This window comes from Muscardinus avellanarius (assembly GCF_963383645.1).
Source record: "Muscardinus avellanarius genome assembly, chromosome: 5".
Lineage (NCBI taxonomy): Eukaryota > Metazoa > Chordata > Mammalia > Rodentia > Gliridae > Muscardinus > Muscardinus avellanarius.
In genome coordinates, this window is record NC_137790.1 from 49,829,311 (window position 1) to 49,846,473 (window position 17,163).

The 17,163-nt window shown below is 39.3% G+C and overlaps 1 protein-coding gene across 2 annotated transcripts in view; it reads left to right on the plus strand.

Annotated features, from left to right (window-relative positions):
* Nucleotides 1-695: 695 nt before the first annotated feature.
* TBC1D23 (TBC1 domain family member 23) overlaps nt 696-17,163 on the plus strand; it is a gene marked incomplete at both ends in the record, with an annotated part of 76,174 nt that continues 59,706 nt past the window's right edge. The window contains one exon of one of the 2 annotated variants that reach the window (XM_080696710.1): nt 696-814. In XM_080696710.1, the coding sequence (XP_080552836.1) occupies nt 762-814 (53 nt within the window). The remainder of the gene's footprint in view (nt 815-17,163) is intronic. The other variant, XM_080696709.1, reaches the window with a different exon arrangement.

Here is a 17,163-nt window from a genome sequence, read left to right on the forward strand (position 1 = left end):
TTTATTATTTATTTATTTATTTAGCGGTACTGGGGATGGAACCCAGGGGTGTTCTACCTCCAAGCTACAGCCCCAGCCTATTTTTTATTCTTTATTTTGAAACAGGGTCTCACTGAGTTTCAAAGGGCCTCACTAAGTAGCTGAGGCTGTCCTCGAACCGCGATCCTCCTGTCTCAGTCTCCCAAAGGCTGGGATTACGAGTGTGCGCCACCACGCCCACTTTATTTTTTTAAATTGTGAATCAGGGTTTCATTAAACTGCTGAGGCTGGCTTCGAACCCATGATCCTCTTGTCAATAGCCTACTGATGTACACGTACGATTCTCCTGTCTCAGCCTCACAAGTGCTGGTACTAGAAGCTGCGTCCCCACGCCTGGCTCAATTCTAATTTTAAGTTGGACGCCAAACGGGAAGGAAGATGCTCACTGGACGCAATTTTAAGTTGGACGCCAAATGGGAAGGAAGATGCTCACTGGACGCCAAGCAGCGACGCAGGCGCGATCCCCGAAGCCCCGCCCACGTCGGCGCCGGGCCGCACAGCATCCTGGGACTTGTAGTCTTTCCCCCCCTTCGGCGTCTGACGCGCCCTGAGCCTTCGGGACGTCGTGACGTTGCGTTCCTCCCGTCCTCTCGCAGCCTCCCTCTTCCCTTCGTCCGGGAGCAGCTCAGTTTCCTTCCGAAGACCTTTTACGACGTCGGGGCTCAGAGTCCATCCCGGCGCCAGGTCCACTTTTCGGCAAAGTGACGTGGACGTCAACAGCAATGGCGGAAGGAGAGGAGGTCCTGCCACTGCCAACGTCGAGCGGCGACGGCTGGTGAGTGGAAGCCCGGGACTGACTCCGCCGTCCCTCATTCTCCCTTCCCACCCCCTGCGCGAGTCCCCGCGGCGCTGGCCGGCGCCGACGAGGGGGAGCCCGGCGTTCCGGCCGAGGGCCCGCCGCGCCCCGCCGCCCGCGCCCCGCCGCCCCGCTCCTCGCCGGGCGGCCCCGGGCTGTCGTCCCGGCCCGGGCTCCGCGCAGTCCTCCGGCTTCGTCCGGGCAGTGCCGGGGAGGGCGGCTTCCCAGAGTGGGTTGGCCGGACTGCCTGGCTGGGGGAGTTGGGGTAGGCTGGTTAGGAAGGAAGTTTCTTGGATGCAATCTGAATCAGTACAATGCTATTTGAAGACAGGACGCTTGAATTGCCACCGCGACCTTTGCCCGAGGGCTCAGAGATTGAGAGGTACACCCGGGAGGGTTCCTTCTCCATAGTCGAGATTAAAAGAAAAAAATACACACACCTTTTTTTTCCTGTCCCTATCCTATCTTCCAAAAGTTTCTACCATTCAGCTTTTATGTACGTGTTTTTTGTCCTTCGTGGCACCTTTTTCTCAGTTTGGTTTCATAGCTTAGGATGCGATGTGGGACTTTGTTCTGCTGCCCCCAAGCCTCTGCCTGATTACTGACTTATATTGGGATTCAAGGGAGAACCTCCAATCATGTTTTGGAAGCCCTTACCTACCCAGTGTCCTTAATTTTGGGGAAACCCTCCTCCTCTTGAAATAGTTGATATTCACAGCACACTGTTTCTTAACCTTTTTCTTTTTCTTCTTCTTCTTCTTCTTCTTCTTCTTCTTCTTCTTCTTCTTTTTTTTTTTTTTGAGGAACTTTTGGAGACTCGCCTAATTTTCACAGTGATCTAAATGTAGTGACCACATGTACTAGTTTTGGATTTTCTTATTCGTATTATATTCGTACAGCTTACTGATACCCTGTTTACCTAAAAACACGATGGCAGACATCAATTTTAATTCTTGAGAAATAAGTAGAAATAGTTAATAACATAGTAGTTGAGAAAGTCAACTCAGTTAGCAGACAGCAAACATTTTTAGTACAAGGTGTAGGAGGAAAACTTATGATGACCTAGATGTAATTCCTTTCTTCAGCTTGTTTATATTAGAGCTGGGGGACTGTGAGAGGCACACTCAAGGTAAAATTAATCTCATTCTTTGGGAATGTCAATAAAAGTGTACGGGAGATCAGAGGGGTCAGAAACCACTCCCACTTGGAATCACTGGGGAAAACCTTCATGGAGGCAGTGGTGTTTGATACAGAGCTTGAAAATGAGTAGGATTTACACCAGTGCTGTCCAAACTAAATATAATGTAATATAAAATTTTCTGTCAGGAAAGACACTGGTATTACAGGTATGTGCCACCATGCCCTGTTTACATCTTTTTTTTTTTAAACCAAGTCTTCAAAATCTAATGTGCCATTTATGTTTAGCCTATATTTCAACTTGGTCTAGCAACATTTTAAATCATAAATGGCCACAGATGGCTGATAACTGATATATCAGGTAGTGCAGAGTCAGTTTGAGAGATGGGAAAGGCCTTGGGAGTAAGCAGCAGAAAGGTCATGGGGAAGAAAAGGAATGATTTGTTTGAAGGGTAATAACTAGAGCTGCATGGCTGAAGAGAAATTACAGAAAAATAGGTCTAGAAGAACAAAAAAGAAGTTCTTAACTAGCTAATTTTAACCAGAGATCCCTTAAAAATCAGTGATATAGACATTGCAAAACTTTTTCATAAAGTGGCTTAGCTGGTTATACCATGAAGTTTGTTGTTTTGAAATAACTGTGTTATAAACTGACTGTAGTCAGCTGACTGAGGGCCATGAGGGGAAATGTTCCTACTGTTAAGGGTTTTTTTTTTCTTCTTCATTTTTTAATGCTTTTATTGGTATATTATAATCTTACTTCATAATGTAAACCCTGTTGACAATGACATACATGCACACAGCACCCGTCCCTCTTAAAGTCTTTTAAAGGGAAGTTCTTAGATGAGGATTGTGAGCATGTGTCAGGCAAGGGACTGAGAGTAAATGGTTTCTAGAGGTAGTGTTTATTCTGTTCTAGGGTTGCTGTGTCTTTGGTGTGACATCCCGTTTTTGTTTGCTTTATTTTTATGAATGGAGGAATCCTGAGATGTTGTGTGGTTTCTATTCTCACTCTGTTCTCTAGCCTTTCTTCTTTCTCTCCTCTCAGTCCCACACAGTCCCTCAGATGTGATAATTCTCAAGAGTCAGGAAAGACCCTGGGGCTGAGAGTTGTAGGTTCAGTGAAGCCTCTTTTTCTTTCTGTGTCTGTCAGTGTGTGTGTGTGTGTGTGTGTGTGTGTGTGTGTGTGTGTGTCTGTCTGTCTCTGTCCCCCCCCCCCAATACTGGGGATTGAACCTAGGGGCATTCTGCCTCTGAACTACACCTCAGCCCTAGTATATTTTTTATTTTGAAATAGTGCCTCACTAAGTTGCTGAGGCTGGCCTCAAACCTTCAATCCTCCTGTGTGGATCTCCCAAATATTAGGATTACAGTGTGCTTGCACTGGGCTAATAAAGACTCTCTTAGCTAGTGTTAGTGAATTAGTTGTTACAGAATGGGAACAGTTTACTCTTGTTTTATAAAAAGAGTAACATGTTTTTAACTGTTGCATTTTTATTTTAACTTTGTTAGAAGGGAAATTTTTCTAAAATATATTACACATCTTACCATCTAACCCGAAATCTTAATGACTAAGGATCACAAGTTTATAAATAAAAGTGTGTAAGAATAAAATTAGGGCAGGGTATGGTGGCACACGCTTGTAATCCCAGCATTTGGGAGGCTGAGACAGGAGGATCTTGGTTCACAGATAGCCTCAGCTACTTAGGCCCTTTGCAACTCAGTGAGACCCTGTTTCAAAATAATTAAAATAATAGGTCTAGGGGTGTCACTTGGAGGTAGAATGCCCCTGGGTTCCCTCCCCAGTACTGCAAAATAAATAAATAAATAAATAAATAAATAAATAAATAAATAAATAAAATTAGGTCCCTGTCCTCAAGGAATTTACGGTCTAGTGGTCTAGTTCAGGAGGCAGTTAGGAACACCAGTTACTTTTGTGCTGTTGTAATACAGTGAGACCTTCAGGTTTCTGTCTAGACATATGATAGATTGTTGCTATTTAAATGGTTCTACATAGCCATTCCTCTTTAAAACAACTTTTTATAAGTTTTTCTTGTTTTTTTTTTTTTTGTGTGTGTGTGAATGTGGTACGTGTGTGTGTGTGTGTGTGTGTGTGTGTGTGTGTGTGTGATGTGTTACTGAAGTCTGAACCCCGGGGTGTTCTACTTCTGAGCTACATCCCCAGCCCTATTTTATTTTTTTATTTTGAAATAGGGTCTCACTAAGTTGCTAAGGACCTCACTGAGTTGCTGAAGCTGGCCCCAAACCTTCCATCCTCCCATCTCAGCCTCTCAAGTACTAGGATTATACATGTGCACCACTACATCCAACTCATGTTTTCTTTATTGTTGTTGATATCTTAATCTGGGTAGTGCAGAGATTTGCTTGTTCCTAATCTGTGAAACTAGGTAGTTGGACTTGTTAAAACCATGTATACATTCTTAAAAAGGCTCAGAGTAGGATTTAATTATCTTAAAAGTACATGAACTTTCTAACCCGGCACGGTGGCACACACTTGTAATCCCCTCACTTGAGAGGCTGAGACAGGAGGATCGCACGGGTTCAAAGCCAGCCTCAGCTACTTAGTGAGGCTGTCAGCAACTTAGTGACACCCTTTGTCCAAATAAAATAGAAAATAGGTCTGGGAGTATAGCCCGGAGATAGAAAACCTCTGGGTTTCACCCCCAGTACCAACCAAAAAAAGAAAAAGAAAAAGTACATGGACTTTCTGATGTCATTTTTACTTAATTCCTGCTTTTCAGCTATGTTCTAAATTAGTGCCTCCTGAAATTTAAACGTGCATTGGAATTACTTGGGGAGCTTGGTAAAACACAGATTCCAATTCAGCAAAGGTTTGTATGGGATCCAAGTGATATTAATTCTGCTGATGCTTGGGTCATACTTTGGCTAGCAAGGTATTGGATGATGAACATCTCAGAATGAGTGGGTCAAAAGAATTTATCTCCTTATTTTTTATATTTTATGTATCACATAAGATGTTATAATGTATCTAATTACATGATCTATCATTGCTCTTTAGATAGTGACTTCTCAAAAGGACAGCGGCTGATAGCAGGGGCTCAGTAAATGTTGAATGCATATATGCATGAATGGATGCAGACTATTGTATCTTCATGTGCAACAGTATACCGAGCTGCCTGTAAATTCCCTGACTCCAGTGGTTTTGTGAACTGTTTGATGTTGGCTTGTATAAGGCTTATTCCCTATGGAAAGCCAAGATGACCAGAAACTGCCTAAGCTCTTTAGCGTCCTGTGGAACTTTTGTCATGTAAACTCAAAGAGTGTGATGAAATCTTTTAAAGAATGTTTATAGTTAGTTTAAAGTGATTGAAGTTAAATTTTAAAAAACTAATGTAAGTTATGAGAATTTGGTTATAATTCAAAGATTGATGATACTTTTCTTGATAATAAGCCTTGGATTTAAATATGTGTTCACATTTTCAGAGCCTTTCTTCCTGAAATATTACCTAAAGATCTTCAGTCATAATTTAAAAAATTATATAGGCTTTAATATATACATGTTGGTATTATAGACTTCTTTCAAATTTTATTGCTAAACTCTTCCTTAATTATTGCCAACCATTTTCTTTTTCCTTTTCTTTTTCTCTTGTGGGCTTGCCTTGAACCTGGGATCCTCAAACCTCAGCCTCCCAAGTACTGGGATTACAGGTGTGCACCACCATGCCTAGCTCAAACTTATTTTTGATACTAGAGATTGAACCCAGGGGCATTCTATATCCAAGCTAAACCCACAGTCCCCCTTTTTTCTAATTTTTAAATTTTGAAACATGGTTTTGCTAAATTGATGAGGGTCTCACTGAGTTGCTTTAGGTCCTGCTAAATTTTTGAGGTGAGCCTTGAACCAACTGCAGACCCTCTGTCTTAGTCTCCCAAGTACTGAGATTACAGGCATGCATCACTACATCTGGTTAAAGTTGTTAAAGGATCAGTATTACAAATAAGTTTCTATTGTTAATTTGAGATATGAAATTGTTTTGAGAATAGTAGGCTTCTTTCAAAGTTTTGTGCACTATATAAATGATACTCTTAATGTCCCCCACTTCATAAGTACTAAAATATGAGGAAAGACATAAAATATCTCTTAAGGATTAGGTAGTTGCAATGTTAGACATGATATCAAATGTCATAAAATGTCAATAAAAAGTAAATAAAGACAGTTAAGTCAGGCATGGTGGTGCACATCTGTCTCCCAGTACATGGGAGACTGAGACAGGAGGATCACAGGTTCAAGGCCAGCCTCAGCAATTTAGTAAGACCCTCTCAAAATAAAAAATAAAAAGGCTAGGGATATAACGCATAGGTAGAATGTCCCTTTATTTAACCCCAGTACTAAAAAGAGAAAAGAAACCCATTTAATATGAAAAGGAAGGGAACCCTTTAAGAAAAACATTGAGCCTGGTTTAGAAGTGGACACCTATAATCCTAGTACCAGAGAGACTGAGGCAGGAGGATCAGATTTGAGCCTAGCCTTGACAACCTAGGGAGACCCTTTTTCAAATAAAAAGCTCTGAGAATGTACTTTGGAGGTAGAACGCCCCTCAGATTCCACGAAGGAAGAAGGAAGGAAGGGAGGAAGGAGAAAAAGAAAGGGGAGGATGGGAGAAGGGAAAAAAAGAGAGAAAAAAAAATATTGACAGCTTGTGAGACTGGGAAGGCTGTATATTACCTTGAAAAAAGTAGAAGCCAGGTACAGTGATGTGAGCTTGTAGTCCCAAGTACTGTGGAGGCCGAGGCAGGAGGATCACTTGAGCCCAGGAGTTTAAGACCAGCTTGGGCAATATAGCAAGACCTGATGTAAGAAAAAGAGCAAGGGGGGGCAGGGTGGGAGGGGAGAAAGAAAGAAATGAAGAGAAAAAAATACACATATTATTTATTTTATGAATTAGGGATTATTAGGTGACAACTATTTGGTTTTGTGAATTATAATTAGAAACCAGGCAAACGTGAGGGTTGAAAAACTTTATACTGTTTACATTAAAAGTGTAAATTATAATTTATATTTTATAGTTTTTAGAAATATGTCCTACAGGAGGATCACAGGTTTGTGGCCAGCCTCATGTACTTAGTGAGGACCTCCCAAGCTTAGTGAAATCCTGTTTCAAAATAAAGAACAAAAAATAGGGCTGAGGTGAAATGCCCCCGAGTTCAATCTCCAGTACTGCAGAGAGGGGGAGGGGAGAGAAAACAAAATATTTTCCTAAATAATAATTCACTCTTCGGATTTTCTTTGAATTTGTTTCCTATAGATGTTTTAGTATTCACAGATCAGTGTTAATTATTTTTGCATGTTAAATGCATTTCAGTTAGTCATTTTCATCTATATGTACTCATGCAGAAAGGAGACAAAAGCCTTATTTCTATATAAGTTTAGTGAGGCAACTTAGGTAATTTTGGAGCATTGTAATATACAGCCAATTTATGAATATGAGGCTTCTGACCAGAATTGATAAAATATGCTTGGCAAGCATTTCTACTGCATAATGCTGAACTGTGGATTTTACTGGCTGTAAGACAATGTCCTCCCTTATGTATCAAAAAGCAAAATAGTTGAGCAAAGCATTCATAGTTCAGCAAACATTCACTGAGTACTAGTTATATTCAAGCTACTGTGGAAGGTTTTAGAAAAAAAAATTAAACAATTTTAAAACCAGAGCTGTTCATTCTAGTGCTTTGTTTGGACAGCCCCCCCATCGTGTTATCACTAGGAGTAATCTGTGAAGATACCTTTAAAAGATACCCAAATGCTGGTGTTTTGGGACACCAAAGTGTTTTGATCTAGCAGAATAGAATAGAATTATAGTAAACAGTTTGAAAAGGGGCAGTGTTTAAAGTGACTTACAGGACTTCTGGGAAGATGGCGACGGAGCAAAACGGGGCTTACGAGCCCCGCTAACAACCAATCTCTATTACCACAAAATCAGCGCCTTTCATAGCCAGAAAACACCATCAGCAGAGAAACAAAAATGTAATTTTAAGGGACAGAGAAAAAGAGGGCTGGAAAAACGAGACACTAGAAACCAGACTGCAGTGCTGCAGCCAGAGCCGCGGCGTGAAGCGGCGGGCGCCATTTTGCCTTGCAGCACCAGGCTCCAGAGAGGAAGGGAACTCATAACGGAGTTCAGAAACCAGAGAGGAGATACGTTGACCTCACGCCCGAGAACGCGGCAGCAGCGCCTTACTGCTGACGGCAGCGGCGAGTTCACCAAAAGGCACCAGACCAACTCACTCAACAGCCCACCAAGTTCCAGAGAGGAGCGGTGGACAGTGAGCCGAGGTGAGCCGCTGCGGAACAGCCGGGCGGGATTCGGCAAATTTCTCGGCACAGGGAGCAGCTAAAGCTCCCAGGGGCTGGGCTCAGCGCACCCTGCAGGGACTCAGAGTGGAGTTCAAAAACAGAAAAGAAATACGCCAGCCTCACGGCCGAGGGCATAGCAACGGCACCATATTGCTACCGGCGGCAGCAGCAGCGAATTCACCTAGTCCACGATAGCTCCATCTGCACACTCAACAGTGAGTCAAATTGCGGCCTCTAGAGGAGAAATCCCAGTACTGTACTCCCAGGGACTTGACCCAGTGGGGGAGTGGTGGTGGCAGAGATATTACACCATAGAAGTACGCCTACCCTGGCACCCCCCATGGTCTAAAGCAGCCTCGATTGACTCCCTGGGTCTGAGACTCTGCCATGCAACCCAGTAAAGGAGTAGTGGGGACTGAGATACCACAGACTCGAATCCACAGCACCTTAAGGGAAGTCGTAGTGACCTAGGGAAGAACCCAGAGAAGGCACAAACTTCCGAAATCATGGGAAAGAGGAATAACAATGGAGCAATGAATACCCACAACCCTACAACATCAGAACCTGATAAAACAGAAATTCAGAGATTTCTAGAAGATCAAATCAGGAAAATAACTGTAGAAATAATAGAGGTGTTTCGAAAAGAATTCAGAGAGAGCCAAAGAGAGATAAAGGATGCAATTAATGAAGTAAAGGCCTCAATTCAAAGTACAAACAACCGATTAGACCACATGGAGAATAGAATCTTACTCCTAGAAGATGATCATTCCAAAAATGAACGCATAGTTTCTAATTTAGAAAAAAAAATCCGACAGCAGGAATCTGACATTGAAGAAATATGGGCCCATTTTAAGAGAGCTAACCTAAGAATAATTGGAATAGAGGAGAGAAAAGAAGGTGAAACCAAAGGGATTAACAATATTTTCAAGGAAATAATAGCAGAAAAATTTCCAAACATAGAGCAAGAGGTTGATACACAGGTCCAGGAAACTTATAGAACCCCCGTTAGAGAGGATCAGAGAAGAGGATCCCCACGCCACATAATTGTCAAAATGACCAATATGGAAGCCAAGCAGAGAATCTTAAAGGCAACAAAAACAAAGGGCCAAGTGACATTCAGAGGCAAACCAATTAGAATCACTCCAGACTTCCCAAACCAAGTCATGAGAGCCAGAAGGGCTTGGAGTAACATATTCCAAACTCTGAAAGAAAACAACTTCCAGCCAAAAATTTCCTACCCAGCAAAACTTTCTATCCAATTAGATGGGGAAATAAGAAGCTTCCACGACAAACAGAAACTGGAGGAATTTATGTCTTCAAAACCAGCGCTAGAGAAAATACTCTAAGAGATTAAGTACAAAGAAGAAATAGGTAACACACACCAGAACCAGAGAAACAAGATTTTCCATCCAACAGACAACTAAGATTGGTTATCTGTGGAGATTCATTATTTATGTTAGTCTTTTACCTATCTCTACATTGTATTGTTTGCTTTTATTGTTGCTAATTTTTAGGATTTCTACTTGGAATATTAATATACCTTCACATATAGCATTTGGAAATATTTTATCCTATTCTATCAGTAACTTTTAACTCTGTTTACATTGTCTTTGGATATACAATTTTTTTTTGTTTTTTAGGGAGTTTGTATACTCTTCTGTTGCCTGTGCCATTGAAATCATATCCAAGAAATCACTGCCAATTTCAATGTTGTGAGGTTTTATGACCCAGATTTTCTTCTAAAAGTTTATAGTCTTAAGATTTATATTTAGGTCTTTTATCTATTTTGAGTTAATATTTGTATAAGTGTTAGGTAAGGGTCCAATTTTATTTTTTTCATGTAATTATTATTTTTCAACAATATTTAGTTAAAAGATTATTATTTCCTCCACCAAATGTTCGTGGAAACCTTGTCAAAAATAACTTGACAATATATGGAAGAATTTATTTCTAGGCTTTTATTTAACTCCAATGGTTTATATATCTGCCTTTATAACAGTACTACACTGTTTCAATTATTGTAGCTTTATATGGTTTGAAATCAGAAAATATACATCTTCTAGCTTTGTTCTTCTTCGAGATTGTTTTGGGTATCTAGAGTCCATATTCCATATCAGAATAGATTTTTTCTGAAAAATAAATAAATAAATGTATGATAGCTTCACCTAAAAAAAAGAAAAGAAAAAAATATTCTCTGGTAAGAAAGAAAGCAAAAAGAAATATTGAACTGTTATATTTTAGTCATCAAAAGCTTGGTATCAGACAAATGAAACTGTTTTGTGAGATTATCATCGTTAATATTGGATAAATTGCTATAAAACTAGATGTCAACCACTAAGCCAAGCATGGGAAGGAGTGATGGGGAGGGAACGGGGTGGGGATTGGGTAGGGGCTAAATGGGCGATGTGTGCATGTATGTCTACAAAAGTATTTTCTTTATACCATTATGATGTATGAATACATTGCACCAATAAAAAAAAATTAAAAAAAATAAAGTGACTTACATAGATACTGAAGCTTACAAATGGAAAACAAATGAGTCCCTTACATTAGGCTCACATGAGATTGTTTATTGTGGAAATAAAGAGCAATAAGTTAGAGCCACTTAAAACTACTATTTATTTATTTATTTATTTATTTATTTAGTGAGTATGGGGATGGAACCCAGGGGCATTTGACCTCTGAGCTACACCCTCTGCCTTATTTTTTATTCTTTATTTTGAAACGGTTTCACTGAGTTGTGGAGGGTCTCACTAAGTAGCTGAGGCTGTCCATGAACCGCAATCCTCCGGTCTCAGCCTCCAGAATGCTGGGATTACAAATGCCCGCCACCACACCCAGCTTAAAACTATTTTAAAAAAATCTAACATATATATTAGTTTTCAATGGTCTGGCTAATATTTTAGCACAAATGAAGAAAATGACTTATCATTTGTTTTAAAATCTTCCTCCTTTCTTTTGAATGTTAAATGAGTTTTATCATATCCTTTAGCTGACATAGCAGTTCTTAGTTGGGTGGGAATATTGTAGTGTGTGTTTCTTTTCTAATTTTAAAGTAGTTTTTACATAAAACTAGTTGTTATTGTGGCATTTAGCTTTAGCAAGGATATATAAGCAAATACTAAACATCTGTACAGAGCTTAACCCTTTATATTACAACCATCGAATGTTTTTTTTTTTTTTTTGTGGTGGTACTGGGGTTCCTGGAAGCCCTTTTACTTCTGGGCTACACTCCCAGACCTATTTTATTATTATTTTTTTTTTTGGAAACAGGGTCTCTTAAGCCAGCGTGGCTGGCTTCTAACCTGTGCAATCCTCCTGTCTCTGCCTCCCAAGCGTGGGGATTACAAGTGTGCGCTACTACGCCCGGTTTGAATTTGGGTTTTATAGTAGCTCTGTGAAAAAGATAAATTGGAATTATTGTTATTGCCTTGTTAGAGATGAGAGGGTAGGCTAAGAGTGGTCACATGACAAGTCGAGCTAGTGAAAGATTTGGTACTTAAATTCATGTGTTCTTACTGTAAACACTATGCTCTTTCTAAAGTTGATTGCATATATATAGCATATTTCACATACACTTTAATAACACCTAGAGAAAGCCCATAGAAATGTTAGTCATATGTTCAGTCAACCATGTGTTTTGGAAAATACAATATTTGAACTGTGCATTGTTGAGCATCTCTCTTTAAACCATCTGTGGTGCCTGTAGGGCCATGAGGGCCATGTATGAGTTATGCACCACATTGAATCTCTTGCATCCAGGAGAAGGGATAATTCCTGATTAATGTGGTAGGATATAAAAGCATTATATACTGTGCACTCGTACCCATTGTTTTCATAATACTATGTTTTCATATCTTTTCCAGAAAGCACATGAATTTTTTACCTGAAAATATTATATTACATACTATATCATCTAGAAAATATATTTACTGTATATAATAATAGGTATATAAGTTATATAAACAAGCTAATATATAACAGGTTATACTGTATGTTTTTATGTTTATTAAATGTAGTTTACTTTGATTTACACTCCTATTTAGAACATATAAGCAGTGACACTTTTTAAATAACCTTAGCTCAGTAATTTTTCTGTTTTCATTCAGTGATGTAGGAGAAATAAACTTCATTTTAAAATAATTTCCATGTACTCTTTTTCCCTTTAAAGAGTTTCTAGCCTTTTTTTGAAGTAAAAAGTTTTACATAGAGCCGAGCATGGTGGCACATGTCTATAATCCCAGTATTTGAGAGACTGAGATAGGAGGATTCCAGGTTCACAGCCAGCCTCAGCAGCTTATTGAGGCCCTCTGCAACTTAGTGAAACTCTGTTTCAAAAAACAAGAAATACAATAGGGCTGGGGTTATAGCTCAGATGTAGAATTTCTATAGATTCAATCCCTAGTACTCTCCCCCCAAAGTTATCTATATAAGGGTATAGTCATTTTGTATGTATGATTGAAAAACAAAAATTTTTTACTTTAATTTCATAAATTTCTTTTAGACTTAACTACCAATATGAAAGTAAATTAGGTCATCTTTTATCAAATAAATCTTCATTGATGGTTAAGTTTAGTATGTATTTCTTTGCCAAAGTATGATACCCATTGGAAAAGTACCCTTGGCAAGAATTGCCCACATGCTGAAAAATATTTTCACTTAATTTGTGATAGTTCCTTTGTTTTCTAAAATGGTGGTTTCAGCAAGATAAATACTGGTATTTAAAAATTACTTTAAAAATTTATGATAATTGGATAAAGTGAAAATTTATAACAGATATCAGTAGTATCTCTTTCTGATTTTTGCTATTTTTATCCCATTCATTGTTTTAGCCAAAGGATATACTGTTTTCAGTTTCAAAATAAACTGCTCTGATGGAAAAAACAAAACATTACTTTGTGCCTTAAAAATACTGGAAAGTCACCTCATATTATGGAAAGGCACAATGTTGAGGTGTTTCATTTTGAGAATGAAAGAGGAAAGAATTTAGAGCACTCTGAGATTAACTTCTAGAGTGGAGAAATTACTCTTCACTTTTTTGTTTGTTTCTTTGTTTTTTTGCTGTACTGGGATGGAACCCAGGGCATTCTACCTCCAAGCTACACCTCCAGCCCTATTTTTTATTCTTTAGTTTGAAACAGGGTCTCACTGCAAAGGGCCTTACTAAGTAGTAGCTGAGGCTGTCCTCGAACCACTATCCTCCTGTCAGAGCCTCCCAAATGCTGGGATTACAAGTGTGCACCACCATGCCTGGCTTACTCTTCACTTTTTAGACAAAGTCTTACAGTAAGGACATTGCAGCATAATACATGTAGTTATGAGTAACTTTTTCTTTTGCTCACTTTTCTTTTTATTATTATTATTTAGGCTAACAACTCCTCTGAGTTTTTTCTTAGCAGAGGTGGGATGCCATTGACCTACATGGGTTATAGATGAGTCTATGAAGAAGATTAAATCAGCTCTTCCATTTGTAGTTAATTTTAGTAGTTACAGAAAGACAGCAGGCATCTCCTTTGCCTGTTGCACAGTGATGAAATACTATAGCTCTCTTATTTGTTTGTCCCGGCAAGCCAAGAGGACCAGATTTAGCACCTTCTTTACATGACACAAGATCGTGGCTAAAGCATAAATTGTGAAGAGGATTGTATTACTTGATAAGAATGTACCAAAGCTGTTTTTATAGATCTGATCCCCCCAAGTTTTCACCAATTTTTTAAGCTGGTGAGTTGGGTGCTTTTCTCCTTTGCATACAAATGTGTTACTTGATTTAAAAATGCTTATCACAGTCATATCTGATTCTAACACAAATCAGGATTTCACAGTGATGAAGTTGTGCTCTTGCAAAACTATATGTTGTCAGGGTTTTTCTGAATGTGTTATCATCTGTTTGTTGAAATAAGACAATTTTGCCGGGCGTGGTGGCGCACGCTTGTAATCCCCGCGCTTGGGAGGCAGAGACAGGAGGATCGCGCAGGTTCGAAGCCAGCCGCGCTGGCTTAAGAGACTCTGTTTCCAAATAAAATATAAAATAGGTCTGGGAGTGTAGCCCGGAGGTAGAAGGCCCCTGGGTTCCATCCCAGGTACCACAAAGGAAAAAAAAAAAAAGAAAGAAAGAAAAGGAAAGAAAGAAAGAAAGAAAGAAAGAAAGAAAGAAAGACAATTTTGCTGGTTTAAGATTTGGATTTAAAATAATTGCATGGTACATATGATTATTGAATTTCATCCATATCTACTGTACAAATGAATCTGCATCAAAATTGTCTTATTATCATTTCTAACAATGTCACAAGATATTCAGGGACTAACTAAGCACTTTTGGTATGTTAGTAATTTGTGACCAGCGTGCTAACAATAGTAGCAAAATAGGTTGAGACAAAGCTTCCATGCAGTTGTCTCATGACTTGGACATGAAGAAACACCCAGAAGAGTGGGGGCATAAGTTAAACTATGAAAGCATAGGGTGACACGTGCAGCTTGCCATTGCTTGTTTACAGTCACAGTTTACTAGTGTTTATGGTTGATTGGTTTGTCACTTTAGAATTTTAAAAAATTCTTCAGAAGCTATGTTAATAGACATGGGCAAGTTGGGCTGTCACGGTTAAATCAGTGCTCACAGTGGTTTACAGTCTGAACAAATCTGAGTAAACTGCCCTCCAGAAGGAGCTGTTCCCACCTCTGTTCAACCAAGTTTAGATAATAAGACTTGGGCTAGAACCTTGGAATAGCTAACTAGGAGGTAAGCCATATAAGAGTATGGAGTTGTTGTGCATTATCACTTTCCCAGGACCTCACATGGTAGTAGTGTGTAATAGGTACTCAATGCATGTTTATTAAACATTTGAATAAAATAATGTCAGGGAAGGAAAGAATCAGCTTACGAATTAGAAAGGTAGAGGGGTATCTAAAGAATGCTTTTTTAATTTTTTATTTTTTTGGTGGTACTGGGGGTGGAACCCAGAGGCTTTTTACCTCCGGGCTATACTCCCAGACCTATTATATATTTTATTTGGAAACAGGGTCTCACTAAGTAGCTGAGGCTGGCTTCGAACCTGTGTGATCTTCCTGTCTCAGCCTCCCAAGTGCAGGGATTAAAAGCCTGCGCCACCACACCCGGCTAAAGAATGTTTTAAGAAAGGCAAACTTTGCTGAGTTTTGTAAAAAGAACAAACACTAAATAATAACCAATGACTTTTGGAACAGTTTTAGTAGAATAATGGGGGTTTTGAATATGAGAAGAGAGTAATTGGAGATGTTCAGAAACTACTACTTTAAGTGAGTTGAACTAAAAAGGAAAGAGAGAGTATGACTATGAGAGGAAGTAGGTTATGAATAGTAATTTTTGAATATGCATATTTGAAGCAAAGAGTAATAATCACAGGGTATATATCTTTATATTTTTGAGCAATAGAAATACTTTTAGTAAAGATTTCTGAGTCCATTTTTTTAAGTTCTGTTTAGTACTGTTAGAAGATTCAATGGTTTGAACAATCCCACGCAATAAAAATAACATATTTAAGATGTTGAGATAGCAGGTTTTGGGCTCTTACTGACTTCCCACTAGTAATTTCTGTATTTTCTCTTTAGTCTTGCATTTAAGTTTAGGATGACTATATATATTGTAGGTCCCAGCTGTCCTTTTTTTTTTTTTTTTTTTTGGTGGTACTGGGGTTCCTGGAAACCCTTCTACCTCCGGGCTACACTCCCAGACCTATTTTTTTTTTTTTAATTTTTATTTGGAAACAGGGTCAGCTTCGAACCTGCGCGATCCTCCTGTCTCCGCCTCCCAACCGTGGAGTTACAAGCATGCACCACCACGTCCAGCTCCCAGCTGTCCTTTTTGAACTATTATAATCTCATTGTTTTTATAATTACAGAAAAGGATTAGATTTTAAGAATTTTCAGAACTAGTAAAGTCAGCTTTGTCGATAGACTCTGAAGTGTCGTGAACTAAATATTTTTTTCCAAATCTTAAACACTACCTTAACACTACCTTGCATGTTTAAGATTTGATTATTAAGAAGGAGGATTGAGGGGGGAATGGTGGAAGTCAGAAAAGAATGAGAAATGGGGGTAGGCAAAAGAGGTAGGTAAAGATGAGGGAGAAGAGGTAACATGTATTGTCAAGAATTTTTTCAAAACACTATACAGCATTTGGGAGGCTGAGACTGGAGGATTGTGGTTTGTGGACAGCCTCAGCTACTTAGTGAGGCCCCTCCCAATTCAGTGAGACCGTGTTTCAAAATTAAAAAGACTAAAAAATAGGGCTGGGGATGTAGCTCAGAGGTACAGTGCCCCTGGGTTCTATCCCCAGTACCACAAAACAAAATAAACAAATAGCAAACAAAAACAAAAAAACAAAAACAAAAAAACAACACTGTAAAAAAGGAGGGATGAAGAGTTTGGTAGCTAGATGGAGAGGGAAAGTGTGGAGATGTTTCATTTGCCATTGTTGACTGTTCACTGTGGTGATACTTAATTGGCTCAGAGGAAAGAGCCAGCAGAGAAATTGAGAAGTGGGAAATTGGAGAGAGGTGACAGTCGATAGCAGGTGACCCCAGAGGAGTTTGGAGGAAGGTACCTGAGGCAAAGTTAGCAGTCTTAGACTAGAGAAAGAACATGTAGCTTTTGTGAATACAGCAAAGTGGAAATGCTGTCTGGATGAAGGTTGCTTCTGTTTGGTTTTTGAAGGCCTTGAGATCGAAGGGAAGAGAAGCCTGCTGGCCTTTATTTTCTTTTTGGAGCCAGAAGTAAGATGACCTGAAGTAGCTGGGTCAGAGGTGTGAAGAAAGTGATGAATAGAAGAAAATTTCCAGGCAACATCAATGCTGTAAGATACAGAAGATGATGAATTTAT